This window comes from Anomaloglossus baeobatrachus, chromosome 4, assembly GCF_048569485.1.
Source record: "Anomaloglossus baeobatrachus isolate aAnoBae1 chromosome 4, aAnoBae1.hap1, whole genome shotgun sequence".
Taxonomy (NCBI): domain Eukaryota; kingdom Metazoa; phylum Chordata; class Amphibia; order Anura; family Aromobatidae; genus Anomaloglossus; species Anomaloglossus baeobatrachus.
The window spans coordinates 278631159-278652827 of record NC_134356.1 but is presented as its reverse complement, the minus strand read 5'-3'; the positions used below and the strand labels follow the sequence as shown (position 1 = coordinate 278652827).

General features: G+C 48.2%; 1 protein-coding gene across 1 annotated transcript in view; it reads right to left on the bottom strand.

Moving 5' to 3' along the window:
- Positions 1-21669, bottom strand: part of NUP107 (nucleoporin 107) — a 145215-nt gene that overhangs the window by 10432 nt on the left and 113114 nt on the right. The window contains exons 20-23 of the mRNA XM_075342464.1: positions 15750-15788; positions 10671-10821; positions 10437-10549; positions 9515-9617 (exon numbers count right to left, since the gene is read on the bottom strand). Coding sequence (XP_075198579.1) covers positions 9515-9617; positions 10437-10549; positions 10671-10821; positions 15750-15788 — 406 coding nt within the window. The remainder of the gene's footprint in view (positions 1-9514; positions 9618-10436; positions 10550-10670; positions 10822-15749; positions 15789-21669) is intronic.

Below are 21669 nucleotides of genomic sequence, written 5' to 3'. Positions count from 1 at the left end.
CACAAGATACTGAGCCCAGTGATTAGCTGCAATAGTCTTTATACTGTAGTCGCAATGTCACCGCTACAGCCTGTGAATCATCACTGAGAGCAGCAGAGAGACATTGCTGGACCAGGGCAGGGTGAATATGGCTGTACTTAATTCCAACATCTGCAAGGCTGTGGGCTGAAAAAAGTGGAAAAAGGTGAAATCTATGTAAGAGTAAGCCCCAAAACCTAAAAGCAAACATCAATACACTGTGGAGATGGCCCTATTACTGGTTGTCATGTACAAAGTGCCTTGAAAAACTGTTCACACCCAGTGAGGTTTTCCCACTTGCAACCAAACTTTAAAAGTATTTTATGTGATAGACCAACACTAAGTAGCAAGTATTACTGAAGTGTAAAGAAAATAATACATGGTTTTCTAAATATTTAAACCATAAATCTGAAACCTGTGGAGTGTATTTGTATTCAGCCCTATGTAGTCGGATATCACTAAATAAAATTTCGAATGACCAATTGCATACATAAGTCATCTAATTAGTAAATTAGATTACCTGTGTATAATTTATTCTTTGTATAAATGCAGCTGTTCTGTCTAGGCCTCAGAGGATGGTTTGAGAACATTAGGGAATCAAACAGTATAATCAAAACCAATGTACACACCAGACATATCAGGGATAACGTTGTGGAGAAGTGTAAGGCAGGGTTAGGTTATAAAAAAAAAAAAAAAAAAAAGACCCAGCTCTGAAAATCTCACAGTGCGTTGCACAAACCATCATGAAAAAATGAAAAATGGAAGGGATATGGTATAACTGCAAACTGACAAAACATGGCTGTGCACCTAAATTAGCATTCCAAGCAAGGAGAAATCTAATTAGAGAACCAGCTAAGAAGCAGATTGTCACTCTGGAGGAGCTGCAGAGATCCACAGGTCAGGTGGAATCTGTCCAAAAGACAACTATTACCGTATATGCCGGCGTATAAGACGACCCCCAACTTCTGCCCTAAAAATATAGAATTTGGGATATACTCACTGTATAAGACTACCCCGCTCCCAAATGAAAAAAAGTCTGCTTTGATTGCAACATGTTAATTTTAATTCAAATGCATATGACATGCAGGTACTGTATATAGCAGCAAAACTGTCACTTATAAACATAAGGTTGTTTCAAACATGTACGGTAAAGCTAAAACTTTGCAAAACAAACAAGAGAGCAAGTGCCTGGTGATCATAACTGTAAGCTGCGATATTGTAACAGGTCTTGCTGGCATGACAGTTTCCCTTTAAAAGCCTTTAAAATCCTCCTGTTCGTCATCTGATATCATAAGTACCGTACATCAATGACATCTTGTGATACATATTCAGTATGCTTCAGTATGCTAAGAGCAGGGGGCCGCACTGTGTGAGGAGGTGTTTTTTTTACTGTCCAGTATAACCAATAGGATTAGTGCAGGGGCGGGGGAGTCACCGGGCCGAGAAAGGGGGCGGGGTCGGCAGCAGCACTTACTGTAGCAATATGCACACTTACACCAGCATGTAAGCTCTTCATTAATGTCCCTGCATGGATGCGAGGGGAATCTGGCGTTACTGCACTAATCCTATTGGTTATACTGGACAGTGAAAAAAAAAACCCCTCCTCACACAGTGCGGCCCCCTGCTATATATCCGCTATATATCCGCTGTATATGCTGTATGATATATATGATATATGCTGTATATCCGGCGTATAAGACGACCCCCCACTGTAGCCATTTTTTTAAGGGGGTAAAAAGTCGTCTTATACGCCAGTATATACGGTATATTTCACAAATCTGTCCATATGGAAGATTGGCAAGAATAGCATCCCTGCAGCATTATGCTGCTACCACCATGTTTGATGGTTGGGGATGATGTTTTCAGGGTGACATGCAATATTAGTTTTCCAAAACAGAGCATTTTCCCTTTATCCCAAAAAGTTCTGCTTTATAGTCTCAACTCAGCAGAGCACATACTTCCACATGTTACATGTGTCTCCTACATGGCTTTTTGCAAACGGCAAACAGACTTCTTATGGTTTACTATCAAAAATGTATTTTTTCCTAAGCAGGGAAATGGAAGCTGGCCAAAATTTATGGGATGACTTTCCAGCAGAACAATGACCCTACACCTTCTGCCACAGATACAATGAATTGGTTTAGATCAAAGCATATTCATGTGTGTGAATGGCCCAGTCACAGTCCAAACCTAAATCCCACTGAGATTGATTCTCCCTGTGAGAATCTGTGGAAAGACTTGAAAATTGTTCTTCAGACACCTCTCCATCCAATCTCACTGAGCTAGAGCTATTTTGCAAATAAGACTGGGCAAAAATTACAGCCTCTAGATGTGCAAAGCTGACAGAGACATACCCCAAAAAGCCTGCAGCGGCAATTGCATCGAAAGGAGGTCCTACAAAGTTTTGACTCCGTGGGGTTGAATACAAATGCATGTCACAATTTTCAGATTTATATTTTTAAAATATTTAGAAAACCATGTATTTGATTTACACTTTACAATTACTTACAAACTTTGTTTTTTTTGGGTATAATGTGAAAAGAAAAAAAAATGGAAAAATTCACGGGGTAGGAATTATTTTTTCAAGGCAATATAGTTTCATGCATGACTCATAACAGAAATCAAGAAAAAAAAAAGCAGAAATCAATGTAATTATGATCACGTTGTTTGACGCAAAATAAAAGCTACCAATGACCAAACAGGAAGAAAAATCTGGTTGACAGAGATTATTTTTTAGTCTACAGACGTTTTCCTTTCTACAAATTTTATTCTTAAAAGCGGTGGTTCACCCAGATTCATTATTGGCCACTTCGATATTATGTTGAGAAAAACGGATTTTTGTGTACTCACTGTAAAATCGTTTTCTCTTAGCCATCACTGGGGGACATAGGACAATGGGTGTTATGCTGCCTATCCATAGGAGGACACCAAGAAAATGCAAAAGCATAGCTCCTCCTCTGCAGTATACACCCCCTGGCCGGGCAAGGCAACCTCAGTTATAGTACACAAGCAGTAGGAGAAAAAAAAAAAAACAGTAAAAACTTCTCAACAGAGGAACATCAGAAAATAAGAGTCATAACCAAATAAGGTACTGAGAGAACCAAGGCCCAACAGGGCAACAGGGTCGGTGCTGTGTCCCCCAATGATGGCTAAGAGAAAACGATTTTACGGTGAGTACACAAAAATCCGTTTTTCTCTGACGCCTCATTGGGGGACACAGGACCATGGGACGTCCTAAAGCAGTCCATAGGTGGGAAAAATAAAAAAGACAACACAACCCAAGAACTGGGAACCAGTCCCAGACAGCCTGGAGAGCCTACTGAGAGAGGTGCTCTACTGCCGTTTGCAGAATTTTCCTACCCAGATTTGCCTCAGTTGAAACCTGGGTATGGACTCTGTAATGCTTTGAAAACGTATGTAGGCTATACCAGGTCGCAGCCTTACACACCTGTTCCATTGAAGCCTGATGCCGAATGGCCCACGAAGCGCCAACTGCTCGCGTGGAATGAGCCCGCAGCCCACTAGGAATGGGCTTGAGTTGCAAGCGGTAAACTTCCTGGATCGCAGAGCGAATCCAGCGAGCCAGAGTCGCCTTTGAAGCTGCCTGTCCCTTCTTAGGCCCCTCAGGAATGACGAACAAAGAGTCAGTTTTCCTAAAGGGGGCTGTCCTGGATATGTAATATCTGAGAGCTCTGACGAGGTCTAACGAATGCAGAGACCTTTCCACCCTATGAACTGGGTGTGGACAAAAGGAAGGCAGAACAATGTCCTCGTTCAAATGAAACGGGGTAAGAACCTTTGAAAGGAAATCCGGAAGGGGGCGCAGAACCACCTTGTCCTGGTGAAAGATCAGAAAAGGCTCGATGGACGTAATTGCCACCAGGAATGTTACCTTCCAGGACAGAAGAGCAAGGGAGGATTCCTTGAGGGGTTCAAAGGGAGACCTCTGGAGACAGTCCAGAACGAGGTTGAGGTCCCATGGTCCCAGCGGCCGTTTGTACGGGGGAACTAGATGGGAAACGCCCTGGAGGAAGGTCTTGACGTTTTTTGAGCCAGGCGGCATTGGTAGAAGATTGAGAGCGCTGAGACCTGCCCTTTAAGGGAACGGAGAGCCAACCCCGCTTGCAAGGCAGACTGTAGAAAGTTGAGAATTCTGGGGATGGCCAGAGGCATAGGCTGGACGTTAGTTTCCCTGCACCATGAAAGGAAGATTTTCCATGTACGGTGGTAAATGCGGGATGAAGCAGGCTTTCGGGCGCTGATCATGGTGGAAATAACCGCGGGGGAGAATCCCGCTCTTGTTAATACCCAGGTCTCAATGGCCATGCCGTCAGCTTCAGGGCTCTGGAGTTCTGAAGAGAAATGGGCCCTTGGGTCAGCAAGTCTGGGATGTCTGGAAAGCGCCACGGTGCGTCTGTGAGCATTTGTACTAATTCGGCGTACCAGGTGCGCCTGGGCCAGTCCGGTGCTATCAGTATCACTGGGACTCCCTCTGCCTTGATCTTCCTGATTACCCGCGGCAGCAGGGGTAGAGGTGGAAATATGTAAGGCAGGCGGAAGTGGTGCCAGGAGCAGACTAGAGCAGCTGCGCCAATGGACTGTGGGTCGCGTGACCTGGCTATGAACGCAGGTACCTTTGGATTCAACCTTGAGGCCATTAGATCCACGTCTGGTGTGCCCCAGCGAGTGCAGATGTGTAGAAACACATCTGGGTGGAGAGACCATTCTCCGGCGGCCAGGCCTTGGCGACTTTGAAAGTCTGCTGCCCAGTTCTCTACCCCCGGTATGTGTACCGCTGATATCACTGATCCCGACGATTCGGCCCAGCTGAGGATCTTGTGGGCCTCGAGATAAGCCGCTTTGCTGCGGGTGCCCCCCTGCCGATTGATATAGGCTACAGTTGTCGCATTGTCCGATTGGACTCGAATCTGACGACCCGCTAGCAGAGGGCAGAACGCTCTGAGCGCGTGGAAGATCGCGCGAAGTTCCAGGATGTTTATGGGTAGGAAAGACTCCTGGGGCGTCCAACGTCCTTGAGCAGTGTGGTGCCGGGTACACTGCTCCCCAGCCTAGGATGCTGGCGTCCGTGGTCAGGACCAGCCAGTTCACTGGGAGAAAGGATCTCCCCTTCGATAGGGATGATAACCGAAGCCACCAGCAGAGTGCGTACCTGACTGAAGGCGTCAGGTGAAGATGTCTGTCCAGGGAGAAGGGACTCTTGTCCCAGGCCACTAGAAGGGCTAGCTGCAGTTGAGCAAAGGGTACTGCTTCCATAGCTGCCACCATCCTGCTGAGCACTTTCATGCTCAATCGAATGGAGCGAGACGGAGGACGTAGAAGGCAGCGTACCGCTCGTTGAAGAGCGATCGCCTTGTCCTGAGGGAGAAGGATCAAGCCCCGACGGGTGTCCAGGGACATGCCCAGGAAGGTGATGGATCGTGATGGGATCGGGGATGATTTGTCCAGATTCACTAGCCACCCTAAGCGGGATAGGGTGTCCACAGTGATCTGTACGCTGATTAAGCAGTCGCGGAAGGAGGGGGCCTTGATGAGGAGGTCGTCCAAGTAAGGGAGAACGACTACTCCCCTGGCGTGAAGGACGCTCATGGCGGCCGCCATGACTTTGGTGAAGACCCTTGGTGCGGTGGCAAGGCCGAAGGGTAGAGCTACGAATTGAAAATGGGAGTACTGAATTGCGAAGCGGAGGAACTTTTGGTGATCTGGGGCGATGGGTATGTGCAGGTACGCGTCCTTGATGTCTATGGAGGCGAGGAATTCCCCTTCGACCATGGATGCAATGATGTACCTTAGGGACTCCATTCTGAATCTCCGTACGTGCACATGTTTGTTTAGGTGTTTGAGGTCCAGGATGGGTCGAACTGACCCATCCTTTTTGGGGACCACAAAGAGGTTGGAATAAAAACCTCCGAACTTCTCGACGTCTGGGACAGGTATTATCACTCCTGCTGTTTGGAGCGAGTGGATTGCTGAGAAAAAAAGCTTTGCGTTGTTTTCGAGTCTTTGGGGGGTTTGAGAGAAAGAACCGACTCGGGGGTCGGGTCCGAAATTCTATGTGGTAACCGGAAGACACAAAGACTCGCACCCATTTGTTGTCTGAGGCGGCAGCCCAGATGTGATGAAAGAGCCGCAGTCGACCTCCTACAATGAGTGTGTCTTCCGGGGCGCCGAAGGAGTCATGAGGGGGGAAACCGTCGTGGCCGAGTCTCACTAGTCCTGGACTGTTTCGGTCTAGGCTGCCATGACGAAGTGGGTTTCGGGGAGAGCTGAGAAGGTCGGTCCCTGCGTAGTCCGCAGCTGGTGGCGGGGACAGTACGGGATGTCGACCAACCAAATGAGTTCCGAAAGGAGCGGAATGAGGACTGTGGACGTCTGGTGAAGGACGTCCTGGACTTCAGCTGGGGGAGTTAGGTACTCTTTCCTCCCGTGGCGTCAGAAATGAGCTTGTCCAGACGTTCGCCAAACAATCGGTCTGGAAATAAGGGAAGGCCCGTGAGAGACTTCTTGGAGGCAGACTCCGCTCGCCATTGTCAGAACCAGAGAGCTCTACGGATGGCTATGGTATTTGAGGCGGCAAACGCTGCGCAGGTAGCAGTGTCCATGGAGGCCTGCATGAGATACTCCGCCGCAGCGGCAATTTGAGCTATTACCTCTGTGAAGGTATGAGGGAACTTGGATTCCTCAAGCGAAGTGTTAAGGGATTCTGCCCAGACCGAGATCACCTTTGAGACCCACACAGCGGCAAAGGAGGGCGAGAGGGAGGAACCCGCAGCCTCAAAAGCAGAGCGGGCGAGGTGCTCCACCTGTCTGTCGGGGAAAGACAGGAGCGTCTTTGTGGTAAGGCGGGAGACCGGGGGGGTCGACCGAGGGCAGATCGGCCCAGCCCTTAGGGGCAGGTGAGGCAAAAGGGTACCGGGACTCCATGCGTTTTCGGTTACCGAAGCGCCTGTCAGGCTTCTCCCTTTGCTTTGTGAGGATATCCTGAAACTCTGGGTGATCAGCGAAAACCTTTTGGGGTTTCCTTGCCCTCTTAAAAGGAGACCGCATGGTCAGTGGTAGTGGATGGGGGATCCTCCACATGCAGAGTTTGGTTGATTGCTGCTATAAGGGAGTCTACTGCAGTTTGATCATGTGGGGAGGCTGAAACCAAGGAATCCTCTTGGTATAAACAGCATTCTCCCTCCTCCAGCTCTTCAGAAGCCGTGGAGCATGTGGGAGAGCCTGCCCTGTGTGCTCCCGAGGGAGAGCCCGCTGGAGACACCCGGCCGTATGCTCTTTTCCTGATCCCTGCAACCGGTGAAGCATGTGCCCGGATTACCTCGGAAGGATCCTCCATAGGGGTATCCTCAGGCTGCGTTCCGTCCAGGGACCCAGAAGGGTGTGGAGGACGACATTGCATAGCCAGCACCAGGTTCTGTGACAGTTTTTCCATGGATTGGGACAGAAACTGTACCCATTTTGGTGGGCTGGGAGCCCTAGGCTCTGGGCTGACTGTGGCGGCGGTGGTGGCAGGGGGGTTTTGGGGGGCTATAGGGGCACAGGACTCACAGAGAGAAGAGGTGTGTTTACGTGGTAGCTCAGCGTGGCAGACAGTGCAGGCTGAATAATAGACTATGTGAGCCTTAGCACGCTTAGTGCCCTTAGAATTCTGCATGTTCCTAATAGGAGTATGCCAGGAGGGGGAGCAATGCTTAGCAGAGCTACAAGTGAAGCAAGCACCTCACCAGAATCAGCCGATGGCCCTGTCCTCGGGAAGGATTAAGCTCTATGGAGATCTTCACACGTTTTCCGGGGGGAAGTGGGGGAAGGGGGGGCAGCTTAGCGCTAAAAGAGCGCGAAGATGAAGTCAGTGTGTCCCCCCTTGCTGCGGGTAGTAAAAAACGGTGGGAAGAGAGCTTCTGATAGTTTTCCTCCCTCTCCCTCCAGTCAGCACACAGCTTGTCACTGGTGGTTATCAGCCGGCTTTTCTGCTAGAGCAAATAAACAGCGTGAGTCCCTGAGCCCTGGGCCCTCCCCCCCTGCCACCAGGAAATTATCTGCAGGACTTTCTGCAAACAGGAGTGACTTCCCCCCTCCTCCAGCCAGCAAGCTAGAGAAAAGTTAACACTGTGTGTGCAGGATCCTTGGGACTCTCTTCCTTGCACTCAGCAAGGGACTTTCTCATAATAAATACTGTAAATGTCCTGGGAGCCTTCCCTGCAGCGTCTTTTCTCCCTTTGTCTGGGAAACCAGTCAGGGGGGATCTCACCTTAAAACACTGCTTCCGTCCAGGCAGTGAAAATGGCAGAGTCAGCTTGCTGTGCCATATTCAACTCAGAGCCTGCAAAGAGGGGCTGAGGAATTGGTGCCATATTCAACTCAGAGCCTGCAAAGAGGGGCTGAGGAATTGGGCTATAGGGGCACAGGCCTCTACCCTGGGCTTTGGAAAATCTGTGTCTGTGGAATCAGTCGTCCAGCCCAGGATTCAGCGTCGCAGGAGGGGGTACGTGGAGGCGACACTCCACGTTCCCGCCCGTTGATGGTAGTGGGAGATCGGTCCCAAAAGGAAACCGTCGCCCTCAAAAAATAAACCTTGAAAGGAAGTACCTCCTACAGACATTAAGCTAAAGCTGAGGTTGTCTGGCCCGGCCAGGGGGTGTATACTGCAGAGGAGGAGCTATGCTTTTGCATCTACTTAGTGTCCTCCTATGGATAGGCAGCATAACACCCATGGTCCTGTGTCCCCCAATGAGGTGTCAGAGAAACAATGTTTTTCTCAAATACCTTGTGTTGCCAATAGTTCCTGTGAGTAGCGCTATTGCAGACCGCTGTTCCCCATGCCTGACCCCCCAGGCTCCGTGACCTCGGGGGATCTGGTGATTTCACGTCAACTTCCTGTTCACCTGACATCACCGAGGCCGGCCCCAGTCTCAGTGACAGGGCTGTGGGCGGCGTTTCACTGCTCGTCACAGCCCAGCACCTCTCTGCAGAGCGCGCAAGCAGGAGGGATGCTAGGCTGTGACGAGCGGTGAAACGCCGCCCACAGCCCAGTGACTCACGGAGACTGGGGCCGGCTGCAATGTCGTAGGGTGAACAGGAAGTTGACGTGACATCACCGGGTCCCCGAAATCAAGGAGGCAAGGGGGCTCAGGCGATTGGGAACAGCGGTCCGCAATAGCGCCACTCACAGGCACTATTGGCAACACAAGGTATTTGAGAGCAACCTTGTTTCTCAACAAAATATCGTTGTGGCCAATAATAAATATGGGTTAACTACTTATTTAATATCATCCCAAAAGTACATCCTTCCAGTCTGATATTTCTAGTGATCACTCTAATTCTTAAAATAGGAATAGCAAGAAAATTCTAGAAATATTACAATTTATAGTACCAAAACCATTACATATTTGCTGTGCCCTTATAACATACATTTTGTACAGCTATAAGCAAGATCACACAATCTAGAGAGAGAGAAGAAAAAAAAAAAAAAAAAACTTACCCAGAAATGTCCGCATGATGGCATTGCTTTGTTTTATAGCTTCAGCCCTTTGGGTAGGATCAAAAACCAGCCAGTCTATCACATCAATCTTTTCTCTATCGTCCTGTTTAAGAAAGGGGTGACTCAGGCGTTATGATCATAGACAAATAATATACACAACAAGAACATGGGAACACAGGTCCCCATTACTCCCTATGTTCTTTATCATAATCTAGGAATTAAATCTCTTGCATACTTAATACATGTAGTCAATTGCTGGCCTGTATTCCTTGAGAAAGATTTGTTTTGACCAGTTGTAATCATGATAGAGATTTTAAAAGGAGTTGTCAAGGTAAAAGCCTGCAGACATTCTATGTGACTGCAGACTTCTTAATCCTTACAGCACGTATTTGCATATATGCTCATGTGACGACTAGACATGCTTGGCCTTGCTCAATACAAGTGAAATGAACAAGGCCTCACATATCTAGTTGGAATGTGGCCGGAAGTATAGAAATGGCACACTTGAGGACCCATGCCAGTCTGCTCTTACTGACGACACTGAAGAATTCAACAACATGTAGTGCGTATGCTGTAAGGATTCAGTCAGAGTGACTGCAGACTTTTACCAAAAGAGTGGACAAGTTTTTAATGTTATAAATGTTACATAGAAAACGGAATAACTTTCTCAATTATTGGACATTAGTGGTCACAGCTTAACGGATTGTTGTGTTTTGTTGTATTGTGCTCAGGTAGTCCCATAGGCAATGCAGTCCTACTCACTTCATGATACGGTTGTGTTGCACAGCACTAAATCAAGATCCCCGTCACACCCACAGTGATCAGCAAGTTATCACATATTTCATGGATAAGGGCTAACATTGTTTTGTAAATAGTTCTTTAAAGTGGATTACTATAGGAGTAGGTTAGACTAGAATTTTACCTCGCTTGTGCCCGAATCCAGAGCTGGTGTAAAGTCATGATGGGCAAATTCACTTCCATTTTTTCTTCGTGTGTTTTCGACCACTGTCTTAGTGATCGTTGCAACTTCCAAACCTGTAAATAAGTGACATTTACCACAAAAGAAAGCAAATAAAACTTATGTACAAGCTGCAATTCCCACTTGTCAATTCCCCAAATTTTATAGGGGAAACATAGTACACATTTGTGGAATAACCTGCTTCCTTTGCAAGCTCCAGACAATGATGGCGCTGTTCTGGTTCTGTCACATTCTCCAGAAATGCTGCATATTGACAAATGCCGAGGTCTTGTGGAAGGTGGCTGACATAGAAGGCAATCAAGCTAACTTGTTTCTCATTCACAAGTTTCTAGAGTATAAGAGAAAAAAAATAAAATAAATATGGGATTTCAAGTTAATTTTAATTCACATTTAATGAGCCAAAATAACACTACAGGAATGGTTCTAGGCACTTCTCTACAATACAATGTTCACTGCCTTGAAAACAGTATGTAGTCAAAATGTGCAAAGGAAAGTGTTACTACAAGATAGCCATAAGTCTACTTATTGACCAAAAGTGTGAGTGCAGTATCTGAGCTGCATGTAGCCAAGAAGACACTGAAGCAATGCGGTTGCCTTTAGGAATAGGATTATCAAATGCAGACTGTTGATAACTCTTCAGACAGGGCTCTGTATAGTACCTAAAGTGTTTGCTTTCTCCAGTCAAAGCATGCTCCCTTCTAACTTAAGCCTTGTGCGCACGCTGCGTTTTATGGTGCAGTTGGGCGACACGGTGGCTCAGTGGTTAGCACTGTAGCTTTGCAGCGCTGGGGTCCTGGGTTCAAATCCCACCAAGGACAACATCTGCAAGGAGTTTGTAGGTTCTCCCTGTGTTGGCGTGGATTTTCTCCGGGTACTCCGCTTCCCTCCCACACTCCAAAGACATATTGATAGGGAATGTAGATTGTGAGCCCCAATGGGGACAGCGTTCCTTATGTATATAAAGCGCTGCGGAATATGTTAGCGCTATATAAAAATAAAGATTTATTTATTTTTTATTTTTGTTGCCCAAATCTGCATGTCTATCCTTATGCCAGCAAAGTCAATGAGAATTCTGAAGTGCTGTGTGCATGTTGCTTCTTCCTTGCAGTTTTGGGTGAAGAAAAAAGAAGCAGCATGTCCATTGTTGGTGTGGTTTTTAGCACTTTCAGCCAATGATTTCAGTAAAAAATGCATGTCATAAAAACCTCATTAAAAAAAGCATGCATTTTTTAGTGCGTTTTTCTGCCACAGGATGCAGAAAATTTCTGCAACAAATAAAACTCAGCGTGCGCGTACCTTCACGACCAATGACTGATCTATCCGTCATGGATCATGTGAGGTTAATCCCCGCCCCCTGCCGTGGGCAGGTCGCGGCGATCCGTGCATGTTATGAGTGGAATCGTATTCCACCCGAAACATTTAACCCCTAACATCTCGCTGCCAAAGTCTGGCAGCGAGATGTATATGCGTGCGGCCATTATTTTCACTTACCGCCGCCCCAACCAGAAGTCACGTGCGTGATCACGTGACTTTCGGTGGTTGCCATGGTAGCACAGGGTCATGTGATGACGCCTGTAGCTATCATGAGTCACTTTCGGTTTCACTCGTCCCGGAGCAGAGTGAATCAGAAAGTGATGATGTCTGCGATTTACAGCTGTGTAGCTGTGATCAGCAGACAGGGCAGAGCGATCGCATTGTTGATCCATATAGCCCCCTAGGGGGACTAGTAAAAATAAAAAAAATAAAAAAAAAAAACCAAAAACCTAAAAAGTTCAAATCACCCTCCTTTCACCCCATTGAAAATTAAAGGGTTAAAAAAATACACACATTTGGTCAGAAATGCCCGCTCTATCAAAATATAAAATCGATCAATCTGATCAGTAAACTGCTTAGCGGCAAAAAAATTCCAAACGCCAAAATTACGTTTTTTGATCGCCGCAAGTTTTACGCAAAATGCAATAACAGGCGATCAAAACGTAGCATCTGCGGAAAAATGGTACCATTAGAAACGTCAGCTCGAGACGCAAAAAATAAGCCATCACTGAGCCAAAAATCCCAAAAAATGAAAACGCTACGGGTTTCGGAAAATGGCGCAAAACGGCGCAAAACGTACGCCACTTTTATTGGACAAGCTTGTGATTTTTTTTAACCCCTTAGATACAAGTAAACCTATACATGTTTGGGGTCTACAAACTCGCACCGACCTCAGACATCACACTGACACATCAGTTTTACCATATAGTGAACCCTGAATAAAACCTCTCAAAAACGTTTTTTTGCAGTTTTTCCACACTTGGAATTTTTTTGCTGGTTTCCAGTACACTATATGGTAAAACTTATTTCATTAAAAGTACAACTCGTCCCGCAAAAAACAAGCCCTCATATGGCAAGATTGACAGAAAAATAAAAAAAAGTTACGGGTCTCGGAAGAAGGGGAGCAAAAAACAAAACCGCAAAAACGGAAAACGCTCTGGGGCTGAAGGGGTTAATCCAAAACTTTGAATCAATCTCCCGTAATGACTTCTGCCTTCATGGATGGAGCTTCGCTGCCTTGGCCTCTGGCTGCTACAGTATAGAAGTTATTGCACCATATACATTACATACACAATTACTGTCCACCATACACATCAGACGAATGTTGAGCAAAAGTCTAATGTGTATGGGAGACCTGGAAAATTTGTTATTTTAGGAAAATTTGTTATTTTAGGAAAATATTGCTTCAGCAAGTCTGATTCCAGACTGCTGATTGTATGTTTAGCTCAAAGAAACATGTTTAGCAATCAGTTTCTCATTGAGAACACAGGATAACTAAGGATGAACGACTGCTCCTGTGTATGGGAGAGTCTGCCAAACAATAGTTGTCCAACAGCCAAAGAATGTGTGGCTGCCTTTATATCCGGTAGGAGACCAAATTCATTGTTTACTATGGAAGTAAAATTGTGATTTGAGTGGCAGATGCAAAACGAAGAACACACTTCTTTTATCACTGTACAGTTTGTAAGTTGAACAGACAATACACAGACAATTCTTACATAATGGTCATTGCATTTCACTAATGTAAGAATACTTACAAGTTAGTAATATGAACATACATATGCAAAAAAACAAAAACAGTTTGAGAATACCTGTCAACAAGGCAAAAGTGACCAGTTTTTGCTTTTATTTTATTCCCGCTATATTACTGAGAATTCACTTTAGTTTTTATTCGCCAAACGGATACAGGCATATTGGCCTTTTACTTAGAGCTAATTTTTGTGGTCTATACCAAAGGGGCATGGCTCTCAGGCCGTGTGCGCACGTTGCATTTTTCTTGCGTTTAAACGGTCACTGACAAAATACATGTGTTGTGCTTCCCCAGCAAAGTCTATAATAAATCAGAAATTCCATGCGCCCGTTGCTTTTCTTAGGCAGTGTTTTGTTTGACAAATATTTGTCAAAATTGTTGCCTTAAAAAAAAAAAGCAGCATGTCACTTCATTCGTTTTGTGAACATTTTCCACCTGAAATGAAGTGTGTCAAAATGCAACCAAAATGTTTAACTGTGCGTTTGCACTGCGTTTTGGTTGCATTTTGGATCCATTTTTGTCAACAAAAACGCAGGTCACCAACTTTTCTCACACTGCTCCCGCTGCCTTTCCTGCCTCTGAAAGTGTCGGTCGCTCATTAGGCTTATCTCATATTCACTGCTTCACCGCCCACCAATGCCTATGATTGGTTGCAGTCAAACACAACCCCACGCTGAGTGACAGCCGCCGGTGGGCTGGTCTATATCGTACAGCACAATAATTAAAAAAAAAAACACAAAAAAAAAAAAACAGGCGTGCGGTCCCCCTCAATTTTGATACCCAGAAAAGATAAAGCCTCACAGCTGGGGCCTGGTATTCTCAGGCTTGTGAGACCCACATTATTGGGAGCCACCAAGCCTAAACATATCAGCCAGCACCAGCCCGAAATTGCCGCATCCATTAGATACGACAGTCCCGGGACTTTACCTGGCTCACCCAGATTGCCCTGGTGCGGTGGCAATTGGGGTAATAAGGAGTTAATGGCAGCCCATAGCTGACACTAAGTCCTAGCTTAGTGATGGCAGGCTTCTATGAGACACCCTCCATCACTAATCTGTAAGTGAAAGTAAATAAACACGAACACCCAAAAATCCTTTATTTGAAATAAGACAAAAAAACACCCTCTTTCACCACTTTATTAACCCCCAAAGACCCCTCCAGGTCCAACGTAATCCACACGAGATCCCATGACACTTCCAGCACTGCTACATCTGACATGATTGCTCGCTATGAACTCCACGAAACCAATGAAGTCAGTCGCGCTATCAGTGGTGACATCACTCAGGTTAGCCGCTGCCACAGCTGGAGTCCTCCACCTGTGACAGCAAATCACCCAAGTGACTGAATTGAGCCGCGCAATGACAATGAACTCAGGTGAACCTCTGAAGTCACAGCTGCTGGCCCGGCACTACTGCCTGTATCGTGGCACTGACGTCAAAGGTTCACCTGAGTTCATTCTCATCGTGCGGCTCTGTCTTGGTCTGCTGTCAGCGTCCAGTCATGCTCTATGGTGCTGCTGTGACAGGACAGGGATGTGGACATACCCTTATAGGGTAATGCATAGCAGTCTAAGGCTATGTGCGCACGTTGCGTATTTGCGTGCAGTTACGCTGCGTATTGCACTGCAGCGTAACTGCATGCATCTTGCGTCCCCAGCACAATCTATGAAGATTTTGCATAATCCATGCGCACGTTGCGTTTGAGAGCGCAACGATTTGCATGCTGAAATTTTGATCCAAATTGCTGCGCTCAAAAAAGCAACATGTCACTTATTTTGTGCGCTTTGGAAGCTGCTCCCACTCTATGGGAGGGGCAGTATCCAGAGCGCATGAAATCGGCATTATACAGCAGATACACTGCATCCATTACGCAGTATTTCTGCAGCGATTTGAAGCACACATGCACTGCCAAATCGCTGCAGAATTTTCTGCATGGACACTACGCAACGTGCGCACATAGCCTAAATGCACACTCCCAAAGGATCCTGTAATCAATATCCCTCTGGTAAAGGCCATAAAAGTGGCAACGAACAAAAAGTGCCCATATCTCTAGATTGAGATCTCTAGAGCAGATAAGGAAAAAAAAAAAAGGAAACAAAACAGGAATACTCAGGGAAGCAGCAAGGATAAATAAGTCACTTTTGACTTGGTGACAGATACGTTTTAAACACTAACAATAATAGTAATTTGTACCTGAATGTAAGTTTTAAGCACCTCCACTGAAACTTCCTCCTAAAAACAAGTAGCAAAATACATTAAAGACATTGTAAAAGTAATAAAAAAAAAAACAAAAAAACAGAAAAACCACAAGTAATCCAACTGGAAATGTAATAAGCAAAAAGCTGAATTTATAGTCAAAACTGAATATGGAAACTATCAAAAAAATGTGTGCAAGTACAAAGAAATGGCATAATTTTAGTGTAATTAAAAAACGTACACTTAAAAGTCTAGATTAAGTGTACTTTTTTTATAGGAACTTTTTAATTACACTAAAATTGTGGCAGCTTTTCTTTTCTCTCATATTCTAGACTCTAGAATATGTGATAGAAAAGGAAAGCTACCACAATGCAGTCGTTTTTAAAAAGGTACTTGATGGAGATTTCCATCATTCTTACTCAAAGATAAAGATTTTATTAAAACATTAAAGGAGTGGTGGGAGGAATATTGCGGCACTAACAGCGGGCACGAGGAAGAGGCAATGCTATTCTGGGAAACAGCAAAAGTAGTATTAACCCCTTAACGACCTTGGACGTACTGAGTACGTCATGGTCACATGGTGCTAAACGACCCATGACGTACTCAGTACGTCCTGGCGAAATCGCGGTCCCGGAGCCCCGGGGAGTGAAATTTATTTACTTAAACGGTGGATTCGGGAAGGAGGGGACCTCTGCCTGACCTCAGGAGGGGTGGTGCCTCCTCCCCGAACCTACAGAGGCTGTGATTGGCTGACGAACGCCGCTCAGCCAATTACAGCCACTGTAATGTTCCAGCCATTGAAAATGGCTGGAACATTGAAATCCAGCCCTGATCAGTGCTGCTGTAGCACTGGCCATTGGCTGGAGCTGGGTGATCGATGCTTCACCCGCCCCCAGCTCTGATTGGAGAGACCGGTCTTGTGACCGCTCTCTCCAATCAATGTGGATCTGCGGCCTGTGACCGTCCCTGGAAGCCGAGGAGAGCGGTAAGTTGTTGTCCCCGCCGCCCGCCCCTGTCCCCGATCGCCCCGCCGCTGCTCCCGCTTCACCGCTGTCCCCGCCGCTGTCTCCGATCGCCCCGCCGCTGCTCCCGCTTCACCGCTGTCCCCGCCGCTGTCTCCGATCGCCCCGCCGCTGCTCCCGCTTCACCGCCGCTGTCTCCGATCGCGCCGCCGCTGCTCCCGCTTCACCGCCGCTGTCTCCGATCGCCCGGCCGCTGCTCCCGCTTCACCGCTGTCCACGCCGCTGTCTCCGATCGCCCCGCCGCTGCTGCCGCTGTCTCCGATCGCCCCGCCGCTGCTGCCGCTTCACCGCTGTCCCCGCCGCCATGCTCCCGCTGCACCGCTGTCTCCGCCGCCGCTCCCGATCCACCGCCGTCCCCGCCGCCATGCTCCCGCTGCACCGCTGTCGCCGCCGCCGCTCCCGATCCACCGCCGTCCCCGCCGCCATGCTCCCGCTGCACCGCTGTCTCCGCCGCCGCTCCCGATCCACCGCCGTCCCCGCCGCCATGCTCCCGCTGCACCGCTGTCTCCGCCGCCGCTCCCGATCCACCGCCGTCCCCGCCGCCATGCTCCCGCTGCACCGCCGTCCCCGCCGCCATGCTCCCGCTGCACCGCTGTCTCCGCCGCCATGCTCCCGCTGCACCGCTGTCTCCGCCGCCGCTCCCGATCCACCGCCGTCCCCGCCGCCATGCTCCCGCTGCACCGCTGTCTCCGCCGCCATTCTCCCGCTGCACCGCTGTCTCCGCCACCGCTCCCGATCCACCGCCGTCCCCGCCGCCATGCTCCCGCTGCACCGCTGTCTCCGCCGCCATGCTCCCGCTGCACCGCTGTCTCCACCGCCGCTCCCGATCCACCGCCGTCCCCGCCGCCATGCTCCCGCTCCACCGCTGTCTCCGCCGCCATGCTCCCGCTGCACCGCTGTCTCCGCCGCCGCTCCCGATCCACCGCCGTCCCCGCCGCCATGCTCCCGCTCCACCGCTATCCCCGCCGCCGCCGCTCCCAATCCACCGCCGTCCCCGCCGCCGCTCCCGATCCACCGCCGTCCCCGCCGCCATGCTCGCCACTGTCCCCGCCGCCGTCGCACCCACCTTTTTCAGCCGCTGCTGCTCCCGATCGGCGGCCGCCGCCGCCTCCTTCATCGGCTGCCCCTTCTCCATCGCCACACCACCTATCCCTCCATGTGCTGCAAGCCACCCTCCCCCCACGTGGGGGGAGGGTGGCTGGCTTGCAGCACATGTGGGGGGAGGGTGGCTGGCTTGCAGCACATGTGGGGGGAGGGTGGCTGGCTTGCAGCACATGTGGGGGGAGGGTGGCTGGCTTGCCACCCTCCCCCCACATGTGCTGCAAGCCAGCCACCCTCCCCCCACATGTGCTGCAAGCCAGCCACCCTCCCCCCACGTGGGGAGGGTGGCTGGCTTGCAGCACATGTGGGGGGAGGGTGGCTGGCTTGCAGCACATGTGGGGGGAGGGTGGCTGGCTTGCAGCACATGTGGGGGGAGGGTGGCTGGCTTGCAGCACATGTGGGGGGAGGGTGGCTGGCTTGCAGCACATGTGGGGGGAGGGTGGCTGGCTTGCAGCACATGTGGGGGGAGGGTGGCTGGCTTGCAGCACATGTGGGGGGAGGGTGGCTGGCTTGCAGCACATGTGGGGGGAGGGTGGCTGGCTTGCAGCACATGTGGGGGGAGGGTGGCTGGCTTGCAGCACATGTGGGGGGAGGGTGGCTGGCTTGCAGCACATGTGGGGGGAGGGTGGCTGGCTTGCAGCACATGTGGGGGGAGGGTGGCTGGCTGGCTTGCAGCACATGTGGGGGGAGGGTGGCTGGCTTGCAGCACATGTGCTGCAAGCCCCCCTCCCTCCCCCTACATGTGCTGCAAGCCCCCCTCCCTCCCCCTACATGTGCTGCAAGCCCCCCTCCCTTCCCCTACATGTGCCATCTCTCTCTAACATCAGACTCTGCCCCCCTCCCCGATCTGCTGCCTGCTCTCTCCCATTTTCCATCTACTGCCCCCTCTCACCCTCCTCGATCTGTTGCCTCCTTCATCTGCTGCCTCTTCTGTCTGCTGTGATCCTGCTGCCTAGATCCATCCTGTAAGGTAGGTATCCCCATCTCACCCCCCCATCCTCTGCCGCTCCTCCATCCACTGCGCCATTTCCCATCCATCAGCTGCGCCATTTCCCATCATCCATCCGCTGCGCCCTTTCCCATCCTCTGCCGCTCCTCCATCCACTGCGCCATTTCCCATCCATCCGCTGCGCCATTTCCCATCATCCATCCGCTGCGCCCTTTCCCATCCTCTGCCGCTCCTCCATCCGCTGCGCCCTTTCCCATCTTCCATCCGCTGCGCCCTTTCTCATCTGCCGCCCCGCCCTCTCGCATCGCATTATCCAGCGCAGTTGCTCGCTTCCAGACTGCAGTGGATGATGCGATGCGAGACTCGTGCATTGCTCTCACGTTTGGCACTGGTCTTAGTGGCAGGCGCTCTTTTTTTTTTTTTTTTACTGATGTCTGTATTTTTTATTTCGCCAAACTAATTTTTTTTGTATGGGGGGGGGGTCTAGTTTCCAAAATGGGATCACATGTGGGGGAGCTCCATTGTTTAGGCACCTCAGGGGGTCTCCAAATGAAACATGGCGTCTGCTAATAATTCCAATCAATTTTACTGTGAAATGGCGCTCCTTCTCTTCTGAGCCCCGCCGTACGCCCAAACAATTGATTTCCACCACATATGAGGTATCGTCGTACTCAGGAGAAATTGCACAATACATTTTATGGTGCATTTTTTCCTGATACCCTTGTGGAAAAAAAAGCTACCTGTTTGAAAAAACAATTTTGTGGTAAAAAAAAGAATAAAATATTTTCACGGCTGAACATTACAAACGTTTGTGAAGCCTCCAGGGGTTCAAAGTGCTCACTAAACAGCTAGATAAATTCCATGAGGGGTCTAGTTTCCAAAATGGGGTCAATTGTGGGGGAGCTCCATTGTTTAGGCACTTCAGGGGGGTCTCCAAATGAAACATGGCGTCCGCTAATAATTCCAACCAATTTTGCTGTGAAATGGCGCTCCTTGCCTTCAGAGTCCTGCCGTGCGCCCAAACATTTGATTTCCACCACATATGGGGTATCTGCGTACTCAGGAGAAAATGCACCATAAATTTTATGGTGCATTTTTTCCTGATACCCTTGTGATAAAAAAAGCTACCTGGTTGAAGCAACAGTTTTGTGGTAAAAAAATTTTTTTTTCTTTTCACGGCTCAACGTTATAAACTTCTGTGAAGCCCCCAGGGGTTCAAAGTGCACATCAAACATCTAGAAAAAATATTTGAGGGCTTTAGTTTCCAAAATGGGGTCATTTGTGGGGGAGCTCCATTGTTTAGGCACCTCGGGGAGTCTTCAAACCCGACATGGCGTCCGCTAATGAGCGCAGCTAATTTTGCACTCAAAAATTCAAATGGCGCTCCTTGCCTTCCGAGTCCTGCTGTGTGCCCAAACATTTGATTTCCACCACATATGGGGTATCTGCGTACTCAGGAAAAATGCATCATAAAATGTATTGTGCATTTTCTCCTGATACCCTTGTGAAAATACTAATTTTTATGGCTAAAGTAACATTTTTGTGTTAAAAAAGTAAAATTTACATTTTTTCGTCTACATTGCTTTGGTTGCTGTGAAGCTCCTAAAGGGTTAATAAACTTCTTGGATGTGGTTTTGAGCAGAGTGAGGGGTGCAGATTTTAGAATTGGGTCACTTTTGGGTATTTTCTGTCGCCTAGGTTTCTCAAATCACTCCAAATGTGATGTGGTACCTAAACAATTTTTTTTTGTAAATTTTGTTGGAAAAATGAGAAATTGGTGATGAACTTTGAACCCTTCTAACTTCCTAACGGAAATTTTTTTTTTTTTCAAAAATTGCGCTGGTGTAAAGTAGACATGTGGGAAATGTTATTTAGTAACTTTTTTGTGTGACATATCTCTCAGATTTATGGGCATAAAATTGCAAATTTTGAAAATTGCAAAATTTTCAAAATTTTCGCTAAATTTCCGAAATTTTCACAAATAAACGCAAAACATATCGGCCTAAATTTACCACTGACATGAAGTACAATATGTCACGAAAAAACAATCTCAGAATCGCCAGGATCCGTTGAAGTGTTCCAGAGTTATAACTTGTCAAAGTGACACTGGTCAAAATTGCAAAAAATGGCCGGGTCTTTAAGGTGAAAACAGGCTGGGGGCTGAAGGGGTTAAGGGGGAGACTGATGGGGCAAGTAGCCAAAATCAGGAAACAGACGCAAAAACATTACCAGGAGGCAAGCAATAGTTTGAGAGAGAAATACACAAGGTACCTAGAAAACAAATCCCAAAAAGCAAAAGAAGAGTGGAAGGAAGCAAAACAAGAGTTTGACATGTGGGTAGGAAAACGAGAAGAACTAGTAAGGTCTCAGCAGGAGGTTGACTTGCACCGATATGGCAATAAGGCAGGTAAACTGCTGGCTAACCTGGCAAAGGGAAGACGACCGTTGACGTTAATAGCTAGTATGACAAGACAGGATGGGACCAAATCGACGAATCCGCAGGAGATCAACCAGATCTTGGGGGAATACTATGCCAAACTATATAGTAAAGGGGATGAAAATAGAGAAGGAGGGAGGGAGTGGCTAAAGACATTAGGACTTACACAAATAACCGAGGACGAACTGACTAGACTGAACGCGGACATCACAATAGAGGAAGTGCAAACAACAATAGGAGAACTGAGTATACATAAAGCACCGGGGCCTGACGGGTTCAGTGGAGAATTCTATAAAGTACTAAAGGAGGAAATTTCACCAACGCTGACACGTATGTTTAATAAAACGTTAGGGGGTACGGGAATGTCTAGCCACCTTAACACTGCATATATAAAACTTTTACCCAAAA